Raw genomic sequence first — 26,001 nt, forward strand, 5'->3', positions numbered from 1 at the left:
CTTTCAACCAAAGAAACAAAACTTTCTTTTTTTGACCTGGTAGTGTACCTTGAAAGCAAGATCAGCCTGGGCTAGATCTCCATAAAGAAAGGAATTCCCAAATCTCTCTTCCAAACTGGTCTATATTTACCTGTAATGGGGCCCTTAGCAGTTAAAAAGATATTACACAACTCTGACATTATCCAGTTGAATGCCACCAAATCCTCCCTTTCCCTGACCCATGACCTGATCCATCTGGTCCAATCTATCCTATAACTAGTATGTATCATTTTCTCTTTCAGCTCTTTCAATAGTTTGTCATGCCAGACCTTTTCCTCATCCCTCAGGTTCCAAGACTGTGTTAAGGTTTTCCAGTTCTCAGAGCCCTCCCCTATAAGCAGTTGATCCCATTGGTAGATAGTATTCTGATTATATCTAGTTATTGGAAAGTTAAACAAATGATAGCTTGTAGTTCTATTCAGGTGGATCAGTATGATGAATAATATCCATGGGTTCATAGGTAAATACTAGGTTATCAGTCTGCAGACTACTACAAGCATAGCCAATAACCAGAGGTTAGATTCAAACCTGCACCTTGAATTTGTAAGGTAAAGACCTTAACCATTATACCTGTCCCCCCATAATTTCAAATGCCCATATAACAATCCACACAAATTATCCCTATATTGGCTGCTTTCTACAGAATGGGTATTCTCTCATCACTAACAATGCCCTATACAGATTGTCTAGACTTGTCAGTTTTTGCAGAAGTATCTCCTTCCAATGGGCTATGTACTGATTTGAGGGCAAACCCCACACCAGCTTTATCCCAGCAGACTTAAAATAAACCGCTAAATCTGGCACAGAGAGACCACTCACCTATCCCAGAAGTGTTAACATCTCCCATGTGACTTTAGTCTTGTCATCTGACCATATAAAATAAGCCATTGTATATCTCATTTTGTTTGTAAGTTTACTTTAGAATTCAACAACATGCCTTGTACCACATATAGAAATGGAAAAGCAAACCACTTTACCACTAAAATCACCTCTTGAAGTTCTAGCTTAATTAAATACCACCGATGGAGGCATCTTTTAATTTTGTCTGTTATAATGCTATAGTTCAACTCAACTACCCTGTCAGTGTGGAAGTAAATCTTGTTCTCATATATGTCTCAAAAATGTATATAGTCTTATTAAGTTTGTTGTTAGGTTATAATTAACCCTTATAACTGCAGCTTTTGTTCTGTTGACTGACTCTATAACCTGAAACACACCCAGACTTTTTTAGCTCCTCAAAAGCTGCATCTAAATCCCGGACAGGATTGGATGTATACAGCAACAAGTCATCCACTTATAAGGACAAAATAAAATTGGAATTGCCTATAACATACTCTGGAGCTAAGTTATTGCACAGCTGGACAGCTAAAAGCTCAAGATACAGAGCAAATGGTGTGTGTGTGTGGGGAGTGGACAGTCCTGTCTAGTACTTTGTTTCAGGCTATTATTAGAAGATAATTGACAACCAATCCCAATTCTAATTTGGGAGTCTTGATAAAATGCTTTAATTAAATGTAACCAAGCAAATTTACCTAACCCACAGTGAAATTCATTTTTCCCAAAACTCCAAAGAGAAAATCCCATCTGACATTATCATATGCCTTCTTGGCATTAAAGTTAGTGACCACAAGAGGGTCTCTGTGCCTATCTGCAAGGTCTATCACCAACGCTGTCCTCAGCAAATTATCTAGTTCAGGTTTATTAAAGTGCTGACTACCTAAGCACTTTATAAAATAAGCACTCAAACAATGTTAAATAGTCAACAATGGCCAAAATACCACTGTAGTATATGCAGTACATTTGCCAAAGATGATGCCCTCCCAGCAGTTTTGAATTACAATGGTAGCTGGAAAAAACAACAGCAATGGAACACAGTGTTGTTAAAACCAATGAAACATTAGCAATGTCCAATAGACTACATTTGGGCTTAAGTTTAAAAAAATAACAAAACTATGCCCAGAATTAGAACTCCTAAATTGGTTAGTTTTTTACTCCTTATCCAGATAAGTCAATAATACTGCATAGCAGAGTCAACAACGAAGAAATAGCATGCAAATAATGCTCTTATTGAAAAAGTGTCCCAAAATAGCAGAAAAATAAATGTCTAAGGCAATGCTGTATTTCAGCCAAAAAACAGGCAATTAATTTGAAATAATGGCCTAATTTATTCCTGAAAATAAATAAGCAAAATCATCAAAAACTGCTGTAAAAAGATTATCAGCTTCCATCCATTAACATCCTAGAAGAAACGTGAGTTTGCTCTTTCGGTTACAAATGTCCAGGACACATTAATGTTCTTCTTTTCCTGAAGACAATCCACCAACAATACCAATGTAACAAATTATCTTAAAACTCTACAACACAGTCTGTGGTCCAACAGATTCAAAATGTAGCAGCGTTCTCCTTCCACACCAAACAGCCACATCATTTCAAGCATCATGGTGTCAGTGATAATAATAAAACTCTATAATAAATCTCCATAACTCTTTAACTAACATCCATACAGATAACCGGACTAAGAAAACAAAAACTCATAATTAGCCATCCATCCATAATAAAAACACCTTGGACAGAATGTCTCTGCAAATAATGAACAGAAAGTAGAATGCAGATCACTCCAGAGTCTGCCAGATACCCACCTCCATTGTTGGGAGTGTAACTAAATCATTATTAATTAATCAAGTGTCTTACAGCTCTTAATGAAATCCATTTGATCCAAACATACCAAGGTAGTTAGTAAAGGGGACAACTATTCACCAAGACTGAGGCAAATCATTTATAATCATGATTCAAAATAGAAATTGACTGATATGTTGCAGTCCATTCCTGGCTTTCAGCATGGTCATTTTACATGAATCCAGTAATGCTTGTGTTTGTAAGATAAAAATTAAACAAGGTAAATAACTTCTCCACTATGGGATCCTCAATCATCTGATAGACTGGCAACCCCTCGAATTCCAGAGGTTTCCCCTTAGGAGCCTTTAACAAGACTCACTGTACTTCAACAGTAGTCACTGGGACCAATGTGTAGGCTTTTTCATCACTTAGTTTAGGAAGCAGAATCTCAGCCAAATATGTTCTAACCACAGTTCCATATCTCTCAACCTGGAAACATCAAAAATCTAGACAAAGGCCCATAAAAATACGTACAAATCTGTATGCCAGTTAACATAACATTTGCATACATAATTATGTAATCCCTGCCCACTCAGATGGAATTGTAGGATATCAGCTTTCAAACATAAACGGAAGAACAGACAACTAAAATATGGCTCCGCCCAGAGTCAGACCCTGTAGTAAATAGTAACCATTTATTTTAAATGTGCAGCAATGGTGTTCACTGGGAACTTGGGAAGGGAGAATATGATGAACCTTAGGATTTTGTTTTTGGTGACTTGCAGTATGTGAGTTTTGATGTGCCATCTGCCAGCCCCCCCCCCCCTCATTAAAAAGGGCACATCACACACCATTAAAACACTATTACCACTGCAATATACAGCACCTCTACTATCATTACTGTCAAATGTCTTTAGATTTTTGCTTTCCATACAAAAGCAGTTTCAAAAATGCACTAATCCCTACTCACTGAACAAAAAAATAAGCAAGCATCCTGTACTACCAAAAAAAAAAAAAAAAAAAAAAAAAACACTAACCTTGAACTGCAAGTGAGCTTTACTTGTAAGAAACATGCAATCACACAGTAAGGCATTCTAGGAATTATGAACACTGCTGCAAGAACTGTCACATTTCAGAAATAAACATTTACCAAAAAAGTTGCACTTCACTACAGACAGACATTTACATTTCCATGTTAAAATTCAGACAAATTTCTTGGACAAACTGCACCAAACTGAAAAACTGTCAATGTCCCACAGTTTTAACTTACAAAACACTATTCACAATGCAATTATTCATGAACTGTACACATTGACAATATCACAATACCCCTGTCTAGCATGTATAAACAAATTACCCTGGTCCTAGCCACAAACAGGTTTCTGAGACATTAGCTAGGGTCCTTAAAAGAATGTTCCAAGTCAGGGAACCAACCCACCCCCACAAAAAAGCCAAAACAATACAATTACACTTATAGATACACTCCAAGATAACACTAGTGAAAAACGCCTTAGAAAAATTGACCCATCATGTGAAATGCTTTACCCATCCATCCATAAATTAGGATACATTAAAATTATTAACCATCTTAAGCAATTTCTACAAACAAAGTTAACTGCACCCACTTTTTCACGACACTGGTTAACTATCACAAACATGTATACTCTTTCTACAAACCTGTGTATAGTGTATAAATATTTTCTAATCATTTATAAACTACTACATTAAGTTTTTCTACAGACTTGCAACACACATGTAGTACATAGAAATGTTCTCCAGGACTTTACAAATATGTGCTAAAATAACATGCATTTTTTCTGCAACTGTACACCCAGGTAAGAAGTAAAAAGGGTATGCAGACCAGCTCACCTACTTGGGTTATAAACCTGCAAAATAAAAAATACTACAGCACTAAGTGACCACTTATAATAAAAAGACCTTTAAAAAGAGGGAAGTCGAAGAAAATTCACACCTTGACTTAGTGGCTTCAATGAGCTCCCCTGTTTCTTAAAGAATTTTGTCAATTCCATCATTGATGTTGGGGGACCCTCCCAACATAAACGTTTGCCATGGTCTCACAACCTGTATGGCACATAAGCCAACTGAACAGCACCTTAATTTTTAAAATCAATGTCACCTTTAACCAATGTGTGTTACAGTGGTTGACCCTAAACAGTTAACAATTAGTTCACTACATAAAGTTAAAAGCAAATGAAACACTTCCTCAATCCCCAATAAGGAACTGTTAACATTCCAACTCACTGCAGCAAAGTAACATCACTTATGATTAGCTATACATTGCCTTTTGATTGCTCAAAACAAAGTTCCAGGTGGACATCCTAAAACTAAACTGTGCAGAAATCAAAAAGCCATTTCCAAATGAACAAAAAATAATAATTATAACCTTAATGCCAAATGGCTGATATATAGCCACCAGTGACTGTGGCATCCACAATAAGACACAGAAGAAAGAACTGTTTGTTGGCCACCTTTATTATTATTTCACAGCACATTCCACTAGAGATCACTACAACAAGCTTTGTAAATTACAATATTTGGACTACAGTGGCAGTTGCAGCATTCTGAAATGGTATTCATAAATAAAGGCCTTGCTGCTGACAAATGGGATCTAAGTAATACGTACAACAAATAAGTACAATAAGATGTGGAAGTGCTTAACCCTGCCGTTAGAGGCATTGTTACACAAGCTTTATATTTTCATATTTTCTGTATCATTTTCCTGCTGGTCTGAAAAAGGTGCATTTGGATCAGTGGTCCAGTCGTGTTAAATTAAAAAATGGTGCATTTGGATCAGTTGTCCAGTCCTGTTAAATTATAAAAAGTACTACACCTAAAGTAACGAATCTGTAGCTACTGATACTCCGTGAAATGTCTCACCATTTAGCAGTTTCTACAGAGGTCATGACTTCTTATGGTCAGAATCAGCTACATTTTTTAAAATATTAGTTGCATTACACATACATCTCAACTATCTAGATTTTTGCCTCACATTTTGTTTTTTTCCTCATAAAACGTGCGGTTTCTGACAAATCTTTTGAGGACTGAAGCCACTAAATATTTACTGACAGTCAAGTTTCTGATAACTTTCTAACTGCATAAAAGTAATATCTTCAATATTTAAAATGTGTTCCTACTTTCTCGCATTTGTCTCACCATTGTTTTTGGCTTTCTCCAGATTTCCTGTGTTGAGAGGCATGCTCTTAAAGTTAACAGAATGAAAGTGGGTAAGCGACTTGTCATGCACTTTCTGAAAGAAAAGCAGTCTGTAAGTCTAATTACGTCCACAATTCACAATTCACCCAACGTCTACGATTGTCCAATGGGACAAGCAGTGACAGCAATCATTTTAACAGAAATAAAGGAAGGTTGAGACTTGAGAGAGATTAAATTCAAGGAGCTGAAGACAACAGAAGCTCAATCCCAAAATGTATTTACTCAAAAAAAAAACACTATTTGGAGACAAACGCGCTCCCACGCACATCTGCACATCCCTTGAGCTTAATTCCGACAGACTGATGGAGCTGACGTCATCGCGCACGTGATGACATCAGCTCCAAAATTGCAGAAATTAAAAAGTGTAAAAAATTGATGAAAAAAATCGGAAATGAAGGGGTGCCACTTGGGAATCATGGCACCTCATGATTGAGACCCCAAAACCCCGTAAAAACAGAGTAAATCAGGATGGCTGGAAGGTCTGCACAGCTCTAATGGTGGATTCTGATGTCTCAGCAGCATCCAAATGTCCTCTTAGATCACAAACCATTCTTTGTCTAAGGTTTATTAAAGCAACAATTTGTCTTTCAACCTGTTCTTGCCTCAGTTCAAGCACTAGAAATTTCAGATTAGCTGGAGAAAATCAAAAACCGAAGCTTAAGTCTTCATCTTCTTTGTGTATATACCCATTTATAATGCAGGTGTTTATTCAGATTTCACATAGCAGTCTGTTAATCTTCCTGAGATCCTACTCTGTTTTCTAATAAACTCAGTTGATCCTCCAAAATCCGAGTGTACAATCTGTTTAGATTAGCTTCTTTAAGATCCATGCAGCTCACATTCTGATGTCATCCCACAAGACTAAACTGCTGTTTTTCAAGATTTAGTACACATCCCTTCTGCAAAATATTCAAGACTTCACAATGTAAGGCAAGCTCATTACATGAGAACTAATTAGCTATCTAGTAGTTTCTAAGCAACCCCTCCAAATGCAAAACAAGCTTAATTGGTGCATGATCCATTAGTCCTATTGGGTAGGTATTAAAGTCCTTAATCATAAATACAGATGCAAATATCTTATCCAGTCTAGGGAAGACTTATGTCAAAAAGATAGGTATGTAAAACCTTGTGCATTTGGGGTGCAATATTTAAAGCCATCCATCATGCCCATCACATTACAAAAAGACTTCATAAATTTATCAGTGGGTAAAGACCATGCAAATGCTTGGGTCCTAACTAATCTCACCTCTATCAAGGACAAAATTCTAATCTCCAGCTCAAAAATGACCACCTGCTGAAACCTCACACAAGCCATAAGCATAAATATCAGCTCTCTTATCACTTGTCCAGGAGGAATATAAACTGCTAGCAGGATAACGTTTACAGTTCTTTACATCCCTTTGAGGTATACAGACCTTCCCCAGTCATCCAGCAAAATATGCTGAGGCTCAAAAGGTCATGTATTTTTAGCCAGAATGACAGTCCCCTTCCCTTACTACCATACCAATAAAACATTGTAGGGCTTGGACATTGTCTGGAGCTGGCATCTCAAGAATGACTGCTTGCTTGGAAGGATCTGGTCATAAGCCTGAACTGGTAAACAGATGACCAACATAAGTAACTTCTCGTAGGCTGAATTTGCATTTCTGAGGATTCCGCTTAACATTCATTGCACAAGCTCATTACAGAGCTTTCTTGAGGTTTCTGTCATGTTCAACTTTACCATTGCTCCTACAAGAATATCATCTGCTATAAAAGCACATGGATAGCCAGAAAAAATTTGCTCCATTGCATGTTGAAAGACTTCCCTGGCAGAATGTATTCCAAATGGCATTCTCAAAAATCTGTACCTTCCAAATGGTGTACTAAAAGTGGTAAGCAATGAAGATTTTCAGTCAAGCAAAATTTTCCAAAATGAACTTTTTGCATCTAAGACAGAAAAAACAGTGGCATTGGCATAAGAACAGCAACTTCTTCAACTGTGCACATTGGATGATGAGGTCATTTCAGTGCTTTGTTCATGTCTCTTGGATCAATACATATACTAATGTCATCTGAGCTTTTCTTATGAGCTACTACCATGGAGGATACCCATTAAGTTGGTTCTTGAACTGAACAAATTACTCCTCGCTGCACCATTCTGTCTAGCTAAGCTTTGACTCTGTTCTGAATAGCTAGTGGAACTTTCTGTGCTGGTCTGATAACTGGGCTTACCTCAGGGTCTAACTTCATGGAGTACATAACTGGGAGCTGGCGTAGTTTGTCTGCAAAAAGATCAGCATAGTCAGACAAAACAGTCTGGGCACAATTTGAGCTGTTATCATTCAAACTTACATGGTGGACTTCCTTATTAAGTGAAAGAAGTCATATTTTCAAACTGTCTCTGAGGCCTAATAATGACTGCATGTGTCTCTTGACTATGTAAAACTGCAAGTCATAGCTGTTCCCAACAGAGTAACATAAAAACACTACTGAGACTTTGGTTTGAATTTCTTCACCACCATAGGCAACAAGCTTCACACCCTTTGTCAGATGAAGCTTCTCACCAGCACTTACTTTGACAAACGTTTCCACTGACATAACATTGCACTTTGAGCCAGTATCAACTTTGAACTTTACAGGTGTTCCATTAATCAGAACAGTACAAAATACTTCATTCTTTTCTTCATTTCTTTCAAATCTACTGCTTTGACTGTTTCACCAAGCACAGACACACCATCAACATAAAAAGTAGGGTCACAGCTTTCTAACTGATTAACTTGTCTCTCTGAATGTTCTCTTTTAATAAAAGAACGGGCCCCTTTAGATTACAAAACATTTTGAAATTATTCCACTTTTTACATTTGTGGCAGTCCTGACTAAAAGCTAAGTAGTTTTCTCTTTTAGGTTCATGATTACCTCCACAATTATGACAGTTGGCTATGAGGCTAGATAGCTTTTGCTGAGTCACCCCTGTGCTTCACTGAGCATGCTCTGGATTTTACTGGAGCTGCCCTGGAATTTGCTAGAAAGGCTCTGGGTTTCATTGAAGCTGCCACAAGCTTTGGCCTGTATCTTTTAACTTTGTGGTGCATACTAACAATATTAGCAGTAGAAGAAGCCACGTGCGTGCTTTTCTCATTTGTAAGCATACTTGTGTGCTTTTCTGTGAGCTTAGATATATATATATATATATATATATATATATATATATATATATATAAAAACAAATGTCAATGGGCTTATTCAAAGTTAAATCACCATCTGAAATCAAAATCTTTCTCACTGCATCATCTTTAATACCACACACAAACCTGTCTTTTATCAACTCATCTTTCAAATCACCAAATCTGCACTTTTTGCCTTGTTATTCAAGTTAGTTATATACGCTGCAAAAGTTTTACCAGGCCTTTGATCCCTTGTGTAAAATAAGTGCCTTGCCACTGTAATATTCATTTGTGGGTTAGACATTTCTGTAAATTTATGTTTTAAACATTCAGGGTCTTCCCACATTTCAGCTGGTACCACTATACGGTAGTTTCCCTGTCCCTTGCATACACTGCAGGTGCATACACAAACAAACAAACTCTTTCATTGGCTTCTGAACCAGCTAAATTAAGCAGAATAAATGCCTTTGTATGTGTTTCTTTGTCAAAAAAGCAGCCTGTATGAAAATATTGTACTCTTGCTCAAACACTCTCCAATTTTCTACAAGCAGACTTAGTCTGCAAAATCCTACTGCCATGCCAACAAATTATGGTTGAAAATAATGTAAATATGACCCTTGTAATTATGTATGAACATGCACACATACCAGGTACTTGTAATAATATTCAGATGCACAAAATTTCCTTGAAATGACTGCACTCTAAAATAACTGTACTGTAATACTGCACACACTTCCAAACACTTTGCACACTTTGAATAACTTTAGTTAACGTGAAAAAGAAGCACATAGCAAAAAAAATATGTCAGTGTTCCCCTTTTTTATACATTTTATGCAATTTGGATACTGTTTCAAACATTTTTGTAATTACTTTGAATATTTTTATCAATATGTCATAGTTTTGGGCATTTCATTCACTTATCAATTCATTTTGAGCATTCTGAGTGCTTGGATTTATATTCATTGAGTAAAAAATCCTTTAAGTGAGTTTTAGTGCCTGGAATTCATTTCTGACCTGAGTCGTTTCAACAGTAGGGACGATCCACTCCTGTATATTCCTCCAACTTTAACTGTGTGCCTCATGGTTTTGACTCTGGATCCCACTCTGACACCATGTTGCTTATCTTGTGTATTATGAATAAGATGATGAGGTTGGGTGTTCATTTAAGTAGTTTATTATACACAAACACATCAGGATGGATAACAGAAACAATAAACTTAAACAAAATAACTAACTGACGGACTACTACACACATGCATGCTTACACCTCAGCTGCTCACTACAAAATGGATGTCTTGCTTGAACCTGCTCATTACTTATATACATGTTCCTGCTGACTGGAAAGCTTCTTAAAGGTATATCACACATTCTGATCTTCAACATGTTGGTTGAAGGCCAGGCACATGAAATGAGACTGGTCCTCAATGGCACAAAAGAGAAAAACACACGGCAACATCAGTTTAAAGTCAAGGTCTCCTCTTAAGTAAACAAACACCAGTATCAATAAAACATATGGCAAAGCATTAATCCAGGCATTCTTTAAAGCATTCAATTGTATTTATTACTGCTTGGTAGTAACTTGATTAAAGTGTAGCTATCATTCTAAGTCTTTTGGATTAAGCACTTGGACTTCAGACCAGTTGTTTTACATTAGGAAGGTTTGTGGCCTGCATTGAGGTGGCAGGACAGGTAGCTTACATCCTTCTAAGTTGGGAACTACTGATTGAGGGCTCAGTGTCTGTTATTCTAAAAGTGTATTAGTTCTGGTTTAAGCACTTGGGCTTCAGGCCAGTTATTTTACATTAAGAAGGTTCATGGTCTGCACTCTTGTGGGAGGAGAGGCTGGACTCTGCCTTCTGAGCTGGGAATTTCTGGTTAAAGGCTTATATTGCCTGCACATCTGAACTGTTTCTTACTGAAATTGGTACACCTTGTTTGATGTAGCATAGACTAGATCCAAGCCTGCTGAATCTAGCTTTGTTTGCATGCTTGTTGTTTGTTTGCTTGTTATTTCCCTGAAATGGTAATTCCACCTAAAACGTGGCTTTTCAGTGCTTCTGTGGATCCCTAGTGATATCTGCATTGCTTACTGTACTTATTTCCTTGTTTCACTTGAAAGAAAGTTACTGTTTGTCATTTTTGCATTTAAGTTACCTGTAACACATTGCATTTAAGATACCTGGCACTTGCTCACTAAAGCAATTATATAAGTCAGCACTAAAAAATTAAAAGCACTACACCCTCACAAACTCCCCTTGAGTACCTTGTTCCCCAGTGGCCCTTTTTTTTCAATTATAAAGAAATTCCCAATACTTTTCTAGCATGTCCAGAGGTCAGTTGTCAATCTCATCTGCGGTCCAGCTGGTGAATCTGGGAATCTTGAGGAAATGTTACAACTGCCTCATGTACACAGACAACCCTCTCCTCCTCCCAACAAATTCCAACACATGTGAGAGATGCAACCATATAGCCATACTGGAGGCAAAGCTCTCTCAACTCAGTACTGGCAAAACCAGTCAGGAAAAGAAGGAAACCACACTCACTACAATTCCAGCCTCACATAGACCTACCACGGCAGCAAACCAAGCACATAAACACACAAAAACATACTCGGAGGCTCTAAATAAAAATCTGCCTAAGCAGCAGAGACCTCCAAAGCAGACACCCAAGCAACCGCTACCCCAAAACAAAACACCTGCAACACATAGCTCACAAAGCCAGTGTGCCAAACAGTCACAGCTCTTGAGGCTAAACAACACACCTGATACACTTGTAATAGGTGACTATAGTCAGGCACACTGACGTCCCGCTCACCAGGCTGAACAAGGAGAAGGTCACGGTGAGCTGCCTGTCGGGTGCTAGGATCTGCCACATAACACAAGCACTCAGGTCACTCCAAGGCAAGTACAAATATGACTCAGTCATTGTCCATGCTGGTGTGAATGACCTGAGACGTACCTCCCTGGACTACATGAAAAGAGACATAGAGGAGCTCTCTGAGCATGTAGCCCAGGCCGGTATGACCCTGACCTTGAGTAGCATCTTACCCTCACCAAGAATGATGCCACAATATGAAGACAAGATGATCAATTTCAACAATTGGCTTAAGTATTGGTGTCATTCAAAGGGGATCCAGTGCCTGTCAGCCTGGGATGACATGCTCGACAAGCCACGATGCTTCGCTAGGGACGGCTTGCACTTGTCACCCCTGGGCTTTTGGATATTGGCAAAGGCTCTTGCTACCCCCATAGTGCCTTTTTTAGGCCAGGCTCAAAAGACAAACCCACCTCCATAGGTATCACAAGGAATAAGAAACTAACAGTAATGCTACTCAACGCCAGAAGTCTAAACCTTAAGATGCATGCACTCAAAACTCTCCTTAGCATGGAGAACATCGATATCTGTGCAGTAACAGAAACCTGGTTCAAGGCTCCCGAGAGCACCCCCGCACTACCAGGTTATACCTCATACCATGCTTTTCAGCCCCAAAACTTGGACCGAACCACAAAAGGAGGGGGAGTATCAATATTCGTCAAAGATACCCACACCTATAGGTTGGTGGCACAGCACAAAGCATCAGAGACTATCCATGTGCAACTAACAGTGGGTAAAACTGCCTTCCAGTTTATAGCCTGCTACAGACCACCCTCCCAAACCCAGGAACCCCACTCGGCCTTCCTGAGAACACTGGAAAATATGAAGGTCTCTTCAAACACCATTATACTGGATGACTTCAACTACCCAAACATAGACTGGGAGCATTACTCTAGCTCCAACACCCTAGCCCAAAGGTTCCTAGAATTTATAAACTTAAATGCTATGGAACAACTTGTTACCACTCCAACAAGAGGGGAAAACATACTGGACCTGATCATCACCAACATGGGGACTCTATGCTCCAGACCAGAAGTGTATCTCTCACTGGTAATATCAGACCATAAACTAATCTCTCTGGATATTCACATCCTGACTCCACCCCCTGCCCTGAAAACCACAGTGAAAAACTTCTCTAAAGCAAATTTCACACTCCTCAAAACTGAGGTGGAATCCTTCAAAGTCCCCGAGCCTGTGGAAAATACGGCCCAGACAGCAGAATCCTTTATAAACGCATTCTATGAACACCTTCAGGAATGCATGGATCATGCAATCCCAAATAAAACCAAGATCCAATCCTCCAAAGGCAGACGTCCTGTCTGTTGGACCCCAGTGATAAACAAACTATACAATAGAAGGAGGAAGCTACTACATGATAGAGCAAAATCCCAAAAAGGGAAGGCATCTTGGATCAGTATTAGCAAAAAACTACGGGCACTCATAAAATTGTCTAAGGCCAGCTTCGAGAGAAAAATTGCACAGGACACTAAGGATAATCACAAGGCTTTCTTTAGTTATGTTAGGAACCTGGGTGGGAATTCCCATATATGCTCAGAATTAGTCCAAAATGACAAAAAATACACTGAACCCACAGACATTGCCAACATCCTAGCTGACAGGTTTAGTGCAAACTCCCCCCCCTCCCCACCAAAACGGCAAACATCTATCCCAGCAGAGTGCTGCCCCCCTGACATCTCAGATACTCAGGTAAGAGCTGCCCTCTCCTAAGCAAAAAACACAACATCAATGAAACCAGACAGTGTCCCGGGCTGTGTCCTACATGAACTCCAAGAAGAGCTAAACCCAAACATAAAACTACTGTTCAATCTCAGCCTTACTACAGGATATGTACCCAAAGAGTGGCATACAGCAACAGTGGTCCCTCTCCACAAAGGTGGTGCCTCAATGGATCCTGGAGCCCCATAAGCCTGACTAGCTTGGTCTGCAAAGCTATGAAAAGGATCATCATGGACCTCATAAATAAAGATATTGGGGACCTACAGACACTGGATCCTACCCAGTTCGGCTTTGTTAAGGGCAGATCCTGCCTCTTAAACCTGGTTGATTTCTTTGAAGCAGTCACCAAGGCCATTGACGAGGGGAAGGTGGTCCACATAGCCTACCAGGGCCTCGCAAAAGCCGTCGATACAATACCCCACTCGGGCATTATAGATAAGCTCACCAGCTTAAATATAAACCCCTATGTCACTAGATGGGTTGCAAACTGGCTCAAGGACAGAACCCACATGGTTAAAATTGCTGGAGCCATGTCAGACTCCAAACCAATTACAAGTGGCGTCCCACAAGGTTCAGTCCTGGGACCTCTCTTGTTTGGTATATATTTCTCAGAGGTACAGGCCAACACAGAAGGACTGTGGCTGACCAAGTTTGCAGCTGACTACAAACTGGGTGCCATAATTGACTCTCCAGCCAACACAAGCATCCTCCAAAAGGGCCTCATAGAAACAGACAACTGGTGCCAGAGCCATGGCCTCAAGCTAAATGCCAAAAAGTGTATAGTCATCCCCTTTGGCAAAAACAAAGTGCCCACAAATTACCACATAGGTGGTAATCCATTAAGTACAGAAGAAGTAATTAGGGACCTGGGGACCCAAGTTGATAGCAATCTCTCATTTGACAACCATGTGGCCAAAGTGGTTAGAAAAACATTTTATATAGCCCAGCTAATCATGAAGGGATTCACATCTAGATCATGGGAGGTCATCGTGCCTCTTTACTCATCCCTCATCAGGCCCATAATTGAGTACAATGCCCCTTTTGGGATGTACCTTACCAGACACCTGCCGCAACTGGAAAGACCCCAAAAGTACCTCACCAAGAGGATCAAAGGGCTCAAACAGATGCCATACGCTGCCCGGTTAAAGAAACTCCAGCTCTACTCAGTGGCATACTGCCTGCTCAGAGGCGATCTGTGCCTGATGTATAAAGCCATGTCCAACCCGGAATTAATGGGCATGCTGCACGTCAGAAAATCCAAATCCCATCGAGCAACGCACTTGAGAGACTTGAACCTCAGCACTGAAATAAATAGGACATGCTGGAGGGACAGATTCATAACCCAGAGGCTCCCTTCACTCTGGAATAAAATCCCAGTCCAGGTTAGGCAGAGTCCCTCATTGACTCTCTTCAACAGGAATCTTGATGAGTGGATGGGAGATCATAGGTTTACCCCGGCTATCACTTCTGTGTCACTGTTAGACAGAGGCACAGTATACTAACCTCGAAAAAGGGCATAGCAAAATTTATTTATTTATTTTTTATTTTACATTTGTTTACCTGGCTGGTCTGACTGGATATATTTCCATTTTCAGCAGAGGCCCGGGGAGAAAAGCTCCACTTAGAAACAAAACACAGTGACGAGGCTTATAAATGCCCTAGGGCAGATACCCTAGTATGAACCTATGAACCTATGTAAAGAGAAATTAAAAGCAACATCTTCACAGTTACCATGTAGTAGTAATCAATAATATAGCACATATTTTCCAGTAAGTCCTTTAACCAAAAATCCTTCCCAATCTTCCAAGGTAGAAGCCAAACGTCTCTTCTCAGATAAAGACATGAGTTAATTTTCAATACCAACCAAGGACTGATGCTTTTAATGAAGCTCCCCTACGGGGTCCCTCAAGCCCTCTTCTGGCTACAAGCAAATGTTTTTAAAGGGTTCAAACACAAAATTATAACCATCTAACAAAGTAAGATCAAGTCCCCCACTTTGATTGTTAACAAAAGCTTCAACCTAGTCCAGTACACTTAACAGTTAAACACCAATATACCACTCCCAATTTCACTCCTTTGATATCAAACACAAAAACATTGGGTGCAATCATTTGAATTAAATGATAAGAGAAAAATTACTAATGTTGACCAGCCACTTTTGCAGAATCTGCTGCAGTTTTTCTTCAGTCAGACATCTGCTGCCTGAATTTTGGAAATGACTCAAATGTAGACCATTAGTGGTTACTACTGCCTGATGGTTGAACTGCATAATCAAACTTGGGAGTTCAGAAGAAAACTCTTCCAGGATGTACAAAGTCACAGGGCATAAGGACTTTAATAATGTGAGGTAGAATAGCCTGATCCTCCACTTCTTCTCTCTAAAGAGCCACATGGTAGGTCTAAAAGCCACACTGTGCCTATTTGTGTCCACCAGAGATTTTTGCTCACAAAACACTGTGGACTCATTAATCATGATCTTCTTGCCAAGCACCCATAATAAAGAAAGCACTTCTGTCTCATTGCATAGATCACAAAACATACTTCCACTGGCCTTGGCATTTTCATCTTCAAGTTCTGGGGCAAAATGTCGAGATGCACCCTTTCGAAGATCAACACTTCTTGTTGTATCTTGGTCCACAGACAAGACTAATGGGTAGGAAGTAGGCTTTAAAAGGATTTTTGAGGTTACAGAGTGAATTTGCCTTAAATAAAATGAGTGGTAGCACTAAAGTTAACAGAGGAGTACAGTCAGATAGGAATATAGAACAGGGAAGAAGACAGAGTTGGGGAGAAAACAGAGAAGAGAAGAAAAGAAAAATGAATTTGTATAGTGTAGGAGTCAGATGGAGGGAAAAAAAACAGACACACTAGTGAGTGCTGTTGCCTCACAGGTCTTATTCTCCAGTTTGCTTATTAGCTTGGGTACCATAGAGTCTCCATGTCATAACTGTGACCACATTGAGTTTGATTATACTGGGTGTCATAGTTTCTCCCAACTACCAAAGACAAGCAGTAGTTGAAATGGTGATCCCGGAATAAAAACACAAGGGTTGTGTTATAGTAAAACTAAACCTCAAATAAAATAATGCTAAAGTAGAGTCCAAGAAACTTCCCAAACAAGATATAAAGTATAAACAAGGACATTTATTTATCGCTTTCATCCCCAAACTAGCAGGACTTCATTAGAATGTCCCATAATACCACACACTGCAATTTATATGATTTTGAGTGTACCTAATTGAGTAATTGCTTGTAAGATTTAAAGACATAAAATACAATTTTAATACAATGACTAAAGAGCATTAAAATTCAACCAACACTTAAATCAATACAAGACTTATGTAAACTTAAAAAAATAAATGTTAAAAATCATCCTTGGGTGAATTTGTACTGTAGTTTCGTTCCATGGTGATCCTCCTCATTTTGTGTGTGTCATGTGTGAGTGAGTGGGTGTGTGAGTGAGTGAGTGAGTGAGTGAGTGAGTGAGTGAGTGAGTGAGTGAGTGAGTGAGTGAGTGAGTGGGTGGGTGGGTGGGTGAGTGAGTGAGTGAGTGAGTGAGTGAGTGAGTGAGTGAGTGAGTGAGTGAGTGAGTGAGTGAGTGAGTCAGTGAGTGAGTCAGTGAGTCAGTGAGTTTTCTGTATCATTTATTAGTCTAGTATGACTACTTATCCCTTCAGTACACTACATAACCTCATTACCTCCTCCTCCAGAATGCTCAGCCATTCAGCTCTCTCCCATCTCTTTCTCAGTTCTATTTTTCCCTTTTTTCTTCTTTTAATATCATTATAGTATCTCTCCCCCTACATTTCCAAACCTATCTCACTTTGTTGTCCATTCATCTTTCATTTTCCATTTACTTATTTTATTCATTTCAAGTTTATTGGGGAAACAGCGCCTATCCCGGCACTCAGTGGGCATAAGGCCCAGAAATGTCTAATTGGACAAGGACGTAAAGGATGCACATCTATGAATAACTGAATAACTAAGAAGATCACCAATCCGTACATATCTAGTATAAAGGAGGAAACTGGGTTTCTCTTCCAAAACCCATAGAGGCAAAGGGAGGGTTAATCAAACTGAAGCATCAACTGCTGGGATGAAGAAATATCCTCATTTTCTACATGTATATTTGTGTGCACATAGACCTATTCCTAAGTGAATTTGAGTAAATGGAATATTTTAATTAAATTCACCTCATGATTTTGGATTTTTACATTTGTTTTACTAGACTTTTGCCATTCACCTGTTTTTCGATAGAGTAATGTTTCATTGGCCCAGCATGTGTAACATGTAGACGTGCAATACTCTATGTTAGAATACAAGGCATTTTACAGTTTGAATTTGTAATTCATATTTTATAAAGCCTATGGAAATTAAGTTATAGTAATTATTAAATAAGAATTAAAACAGAATTTATTACCAAACGTTTTATTTATTTATTTATTTATTTTTGCATTTGTTGACTGGTGTAGAGAGAGCAATAATCTATCATAGGACTGTTTTTTTCATGGCTCAGCTTGAAGTTTACAATCACAAATTTCAGAAAAAGAAGCCAGACATCTACAGAATACAAATGGCATTGAATGCACATCTCAGGGAACATATCATAAAACAAAATTAAGATGCAAAAATAGATTAATTTCATGTTTTAGTATATTTCTTTCTTATCCCATACCTGTCAACCTTTTAGAGCAAGAAATCTGGACAAAGCCATAAATAATGGGGGAGAAGGCCCAAAAATAGGGACTTTTTTTAAGTACTGCTCTTACAAACTTAGAAAACTGATACAATAACAGACTTGCATTAGCATGAGTTTTCTGAAGGGTGTGAAATCTGAAACTCAAATGTCTGTCATTATTTTCTGATTTTAGTCTTTAATTATTCGCCAATAATTTGCTAAAAAAGCACAATTTTATGAAAAATTAACTAAAAATATGAGGCAAAATTCTGGACATTCTACAAAAATCTGTACAGTTGAGAGGCATGCCTGTTGGGTATTAATGAAGCAGTCTGCATGCCAGTGATTTTTTTCCTTATAGTTCTCTTACAGTCCATCTGACTCAGGGCTCAGCAGCTCCATGACGGTCTAGGGACATAGATGGAACATAGACTGGACTGCTGTGACACAGCAGTCTGTCCCAAGCACAGTAAGAATGATGTCACAATATGGCTCACTGAACTCAGGTATGAAACCAGCACTGTGCATATCCCAAATTATACACAGCTGACAGCCCAGTTTAGATCCAATAACTCTCCAGTAATGAAGACTGGGGGAAAGCAATGGACACTGGGAAACAGATGTGAACGCGGCTGTAAATAATAAGATTTATTAAAATGCTCCTGAAAATGTCATAAGCTCTTTAACCACTTGTGGTAATCTGCCTTATTTAGACAGCTCACTGAATGCAATTCAGAATAGTTGTAGATTAATTCTTCACTGTTTCAGAGTACGTTCTATTTCCTATTTTATTCTGATCTGCAAAGCACTTCCAGCTATATGAACATTCACTGCATATTCTTCATCTGTATTTTATTACTGTGTGAATGGTTGAAACACTACTAGTGTGCTAGTTTTGTGCTGTTTAATGTCAAAATGTAACAGCTTATATTACCTGTCCTGCATACTAGATGCATACAGGTTTTAGTATTGTATCATTAAGTCAGTAGTGCTTTTCCTGTCAGATACATTAAAAATACTATGTGCTTTGTTTGCATTTATCCCATTTTCAATGTCATATTTGTACTGTATGATATGCATCTAAAATTTCCATGATAAAATGCATCACTGCCTCATATTCAGACATCTCTGTGTCCATTGACATTTTCGCATAGCTCAGCCATAAATGTCATATACTTAATAAATGTTAATAAAAATTGTGATGAGCACATATGTGATAGTTTGTTACACTGATAAAGAAAATACACTTACTTTGGTATGCAATGCAGAGTAAGAAAACCCCATTAGAATAACAGTGCCATGTGACATATAATGTAAAACCTTGCATTACGACATTGCATTTGATTTTAAGCCTCGTTGCTACTTTACATTCAATTGCAATGCAGTTTTACAGCCAGACAGCACCTTGTATATTGTACTGGCAAACTGTCTAATAAATTATCAACATGTCTGATTAGTTTCAAATACAACTGTATATCCTACCATGCACTTCTTTTGTAAAGTATGATTGATTTATTTAACAAACAAATGAAAATAGAATCAAGTAATATCTGTAAAAATCCATTTCCAAAATATCAGTGTTCACAAGTCTCGTAGCTGTTTGCCTTTACCTCTCTTTCAGCACTCAGTAGGGTGTACAAACATTAAACCATAAAATCTACAGTTTATATTCCTAAAGAATAAGTAGAATGAGAAAACTGAAAGCCCGATTCAATGCACTGTGTGGCACACTGAAGAATCCAGTTGGAAGTCAGAGATCCTACCCCCCCAAGTTATGTATCACTGATAAAATAACAATTTAGCAAACAGAGAACTCTATGTTGTCTGTTGCACCAGTTTTCAAATATCCAAAAAAATGCAGCAATGAAAAATTGTCAGAAATATTTTACAAACTGTGGGTACATCAGTCTGTGAATGGTACTTGCAAAGAGTACACAGCTTCAAAACTTCCAGAAGCTTCTTTTTATTTGAAGAAATATTGCTGCTAATATTCCCTTTACAATTATATGAAATTCAAAGTAAAACATTCAGAACATTCATCAAGGCCTTCATGGAGCAAGCCACTATCTGCCAATATCTGTCTGTAGTACTAGTAAATCCTATCCCCTCTCTCCCGTGTGTCCCAGCATGCCATCTGTCTAAACGTGCATACTTACGTTAATTCCATCCCAAGAGAGGTCTGAGCGGTGCTGCTGCATAAAAGGACAAGCACAGGAAAAGGAAAAAAACGAGAGAGAAGTATTAGACGATGATGTTGCTGATTTATTATGATGACAACAGCTGAAACACTGATCCTTTCTCTGCTGCTGCTCTACTTGTCCTTAGTATAATGGAGCAGAGAGAATGGCAACTGGGTCAGAGAAGCCATGTTTCTGTAATAGTGCAGTGCAGCAGTTTCACAGAGACAGATTTTCAGCAACTATGGTAACATCATGAATGCCACCTGAGCACAGTCTGAGATAACAGTCTCATCATGAAAGAGGGTTTTAAATAAAATGTCACATCTGTGAAATCTAATACAACAGTTTTATTAAAATAGGTTCATAGGTAAATACTAGGCTAATTGTTCTGAAGGGCCATTTAAAGCCTAGCCAATAACCTGTGGTCAGAATCAAACCCTCCACCTTGTGTCTGTGAGGGAAAAACATGAAAGACAGTTTTAAATAACGCAAAGAAAAATTTGACCTTGATGTTTTTTGAGGGCAAAAGTATTTCTCTTCCACCACATTACACAATAATATGAATTTGAACACTGTGAATCATGAACCACTAAGAAAAAACAATATTTGCCATAGAAATTGCTGCACCGCAACATTCAGTGAGTAAACAGGCCAACAGTCAAATCAGGAAACATACCACAGATAAATGCATTCAAGTAGAGCTACACTGAGATAACAGTCCAACAAAAAATGTTTAAAATCAATACTAAAGCTTGTTTCAGGCTACTAGTCTGAGTTATGGTTAATGGTCGTGATGTTAAGTATCCCTTGTCAACATGCGAGTATCATTCCACAAACAGGATAGCATGATACATTGCTAAAAGTAATCATTTTTCTTTCCCTAAGCACATTTAGCTACATTTACTTAGCACAACACATTTCTATAGATGCAAGTCAAGCAATGAGGAGGCCCCATTGCAAATTGCACTCAACCTCAAATGTAATGGGATGAGTCACATAACATAACAGCATTTTGCCAGGGTCCATGTCATTTATTGATTTATTCTACTGATGCAAAATATTTTTTCTTGAATTTATCCTAAATATGAATAATAGCTTGTCCTCAGATACATTACTGGGGAAGGAGTTAGATAAAATAGAGTATTCATTTTAAACATATTCCTCTCTTATGCTGAGTTTTTTTTTTTCCATTCTTGGCCACAATACCTTTACAAATTGTTTTATCTTCTGAGCATGTAGTCTTCTCCTACTGAGCTTTAAATCAAAGAGCTCAGAAACTTTGTTACTAAGTTTCTCTTGAGAGCGGTTCAATCGACAATCGCATAGGATTATTTGGTTATAAGCTGGTATCAAGGTAAATTAACTTCTTCATCACCTGCATATTATTTATGTTCTCTTTGTTTTTACTTTTGATTGACATGCAATATTGCGATACATTTTTGCTAAACTTGTTCCATTTAAGAGAAGAATGTAGGACAATTGTTTCTAACTACAAGACATTATCAGATAAAGGTATTACCAAATTTATACAGTTGGATAGAAAAGAGTTTCAAATTGTATGTTTCTTTTCCAGTTCCATGGATCAAGAATAAATTTAAGGCTTAGTTTCCATTAATTGCATCCTGCATTGGAAGGTAAGATGTCAAGACATCTTTCCATATTGTCAATATCCTAAAATTGATTGCAGGTTGAAAAGCATGGTTGAAATATACATATATACATATACCTGATTGTCAGCATGAATAATGTCAACTGCAAAAGGTCCACCATTTATGACCAAGGAAAATCCTCTCAAATGCAAAGTAAAATAAAAAAAAAAGCCAAAGACATCATTTTTGCAGGAGGGGGCAAGGCCCCCTAAACCCCCACAACCCCTCCTGTTTGTATATACTTACTTCAGGATCACACTGTCCTCAGGGAAGGGACATATTCTCCAACCCTGGAGACTGTCAATCTCGCACAACTGTTGATCATCCACGTTGTTGATCAAAGTGTGTCGACATAACAAATGTCAATATTTGGGAGCTTTGGCTATAGTCACATCTCCCACTGATATAGATGGATAATATTTGTGGAATTAGATAAGCTATTTAATTTTATGGTAAATTTTAAAGTCTGTCTTACATAACAAATAGTAAAAGTAAATTAATTTCTTAAATACTACATCGGGTCTTCCCAGAAAAAAAAGGCCACTAGCTAAGTTGGACTACCCTGGTTAACAAAGAATAAATACATAAAAACATAAAACTTATGTATATAATGTTATTAGAAGACAATTATCAGTATTAATTATTAGTAAACAGAAGTGGGTGATTTTAATGTAACTAAAATGGGTGAAAAAACGTGACTGAAAAACTTTGCAAAAGTTGATCATACTTCAATGCACAGTTACTTACTTCATATGAAAATAATCTATATTACACATATTTTACCTATGAAAAACTACTTCATAAACTGTACTTTTCCTGCATCTCGTTGGTTGTGCAGATATCAGCTGGTGAACTGGCTAGATTCATGGTGGGGCTGCATCTTGATTTAAGAGTGACAGAAGCAGACTGCAGCTGTTGACACTTTAAAAGGAAAGGACTAATTATTGATTGTCTACCTGACCTTTTGCCTGCGAGGGGAATTCAAAAAATGTACCACAATGTGTGCAACTTTATGTCTACATCACAGTAAACATTTTGGGATGCAGGATCAGCTCTAGCGTGGTGCTGCACAGTGCCCTACCATGAAGATGTATCGCACACTGCATAGGGCAGGCTCCACAGCTATGCTGGTTGCTAATGTGACAGAATGGAAGACTGGCATATGTTAAATTGCCAGGTGGTCTCTCCTCCAAAAACCTTCTCTAAGAAAGCATCTACTCACTGATTACTTCAAAAAATTGTTCAGCTATATAGATCATCACAGTTTGCCCCACACCAATGTGACTGGTCAGCTATTGAATACTGAGGTAGTATGGGGGTTGGGGAGTGAAGGGGAACCACTAGACACTAGGGATTACTTTATAGTGGCACTGAAAGCCATATGGAGATCAGGGGTGTGGAAAACCCTGGCCTGAAGGGGAATCTCCAAGGATGCCACAAAGGCACTTAAACTATTACAGGGTTTGAGGGTGGGGTCTAGCCACCAGGTATATTATACTTGCACCATAATGGCACTTAAAAATATTACGGGGTTTGTGGGTGGGCACTAGCCACCAGGCATATTATACTTGTACCACAAAGCCACTTAAACTATTACAGGGTTTGGGGGTAGACGGAAACACAAGATGGAGAAGGCAGACAAGTCAGGAATAGGTACAGGGACTGTGGTGTTTGTGTGTGTGTGCGTGTGGTTGTGTGTGCGTGTGTGTGTGTGTGTGTGTGTGTGTGTGTGTGTGTGTGTGTGTGTGTGTGTGTGTGTGTGTGCATGTGTGCTTGTGTGTGTGTAAGAGTAAATGAGAGGATGCCAATGCGTAGACAAGCAGCAGTTAACTACTGTGATGTGCATATCCACGATAATCTGCACTTCACTTTAGTGAACTGCAAGTCAGAGGCATACAAATTAGCAGATAATGACGAATAACAGCTAACATGTCTCTAAATTGCAAAATGCTGCATTGTGGGAGCAGCGTATCTTTTCATTACTGCTAAAATAAATAGCAGCTGGGCATTCTGTAAAAAGCCATTTATCAAAATATAGATCTAGATATCATAATAACTATGTCTTTTTTAATGAAATGTATAGCATATCTCATCACACAAAATAAACTACATATTTTTAGAATTGTATGACAGAGTGCATGTGGTATATGCCTGATGTGTGTATGATGTGCAGTGACTAGTATAATATATGAAGATTGTAAAGCAATAATTCAGGGGGAAGATTGAACAGATGGTGCTATAAATATAGTCATTATATAACACTAAAAGAAATGGATTTGGAAAGACTAAATGAAAGAAGTTGAATATGCTTAGGAAGGAGAAAGAGTTACCTGGCAGCATAGACGATATAGTGTGATGTGAGGATTACTGGCCTTAAAAGAAAATGAAGATTTGTATAGTGAGATGGGAAGTGTATTGTAGCATTTGTGAATGTCCCAGAAACAGGGGGCAGTTTGTTAAATAGTAAGGAAAAGGGAGATGAAAGTTCTGGTAGGAAACTGCAGCAAAACAAATGTACCAACATTCAATGGGAAGAGAGAGACAGAGTGAGCCAAAAGAGGAAAGAAAAGGAGTGAAGGAAAGAAGGCTGAGGTGGTATATTCATAAAGGACCAGACTACTCACCAGTACACAGCTAAGGTAATTGGGTCTAATGTCAGAATGATGGAGCACTGTTTGGTCACTTAAAGTTGAGAGAAAGACAATGTCCAGGGTAGAAGCTGCAAAGGGTGTTTGGACCAGACTTTCTACCCATTTATCGAATAAAACGTAAATAAACAGCACTTTCATTCCCTTCTTAAATCAAGCTTCTTGAAGCTGTTAAAGTATAATTTTTTTATGATTGCTTTATTATTATTATTATTATTATGATAGTGTAAGTCACAAAATATACACATTTTCTGTTTCATCTACACTTTTTCTGTTTCATTTACCATACAGCAGCAGTAACACCAAGCTCATTTTGAAGTATTAAAAAATGAAATTGAATTGTAAAATATTTAAAACATGATCCTTTATTTATTTATGTATAGGTTCATAGGTTCATAGGTAGGTACTAGGCTATTGGCCCAAAGGCCTACGTAAGCCCAGCCAACGAGGTTCCCTGGCTTACTCCACCCAAGAAAGTTATTTTCCTGTGCCACTGTCGAACAGAGACATAGAAATTATGTATTTATTTATTGATTTATTGCATTTTGGTAACCAAGCAAGTGGTCTCATTCATAAACCCTTTCTGGCTATGTCCTCAGCACACTAGGCAAGATTGCAATTTTGCTGAGATTGTAAAGTAATAAAATAACTACACAACATAAAATTATTATCACTATATGCAAAGGTACAGTCTCTGAGATGCGACTTCAGTGTTACTCTGTGGAAAAGCTAAAAGAAAACAAATTAATTACATAGTCTCATAGAATACATACCCTACGATTAAAAAGATTATCTCTGCCCATGCTAATTAGGCAATTCAGGACTGCGCAATAGTGCAACTGTGATAATCTTCGATTCAGAGACATAATAAGACTGTACCAAGCAACACCTCGCTAGTGGAGTCACTGAACTGAACAATGTCCTGTCAAACCCAACCAGTCCTGTGTTCCCCCTACCAGCCCATGCATCTTGGTTGGAGAGGCACTTATAAAACTATTCACTGAATGACTACTCTACCTTGTATAATATATATCATTCCTGATCATCATCTAACCCAGTTATAATAGTATTCATGAACTGTTAAAGGAAGGTGTAGTAAGAAGAGATCTGTATGATTACTTTATGGTTGTATTTCCTATCATTCCAATACTCTATGGCCTTCCTAAGATTCATAACTGTTTTGAGTAACCCACCCATGAG

At 38.3% G+C, this 26,001-nt stretch overlaps 1 protein-coding gene across 1 annotated transcript in view; it reads right to left on the reverse strand.

Annotated features, from left to right (window-relative positions):
- FAM131B (family with sequence similarity 131 member B) overlaps nucleotides 1-26,001 on the reverse strand; it is a 1,261,947-nt gene that overhangs the window by 100,836 nt on the left and 1,135,110 nt on the right. Inside the window, exon 3 of the mRNA XM_044079869.1 lies at nucleotides 20,481-20,516. Coding sequence (XP_043935804.1) covers nucleotides 20,481-20,516 — 36 coding nt within the window. The remainder of the gene's footprint in view (nucleotides 1-20,480; nucleotides 20,517-26,001) is intronic.

This window comes from Protopterus annectens, chromosome 8.part0 (assembly GCF_019279795.1).
Source record: "Protopterus annectens isolate FY-2018-M chromosome 8.part0, PAN1.0, whole genome shotgun sequence".
Taxonomy (NCBI): domain Eukaryota; kingdom Metazoa; phylum Chordata; order Ceratodontiformes; family Protopteridae; genus Protopterus; species Protopterus annectens.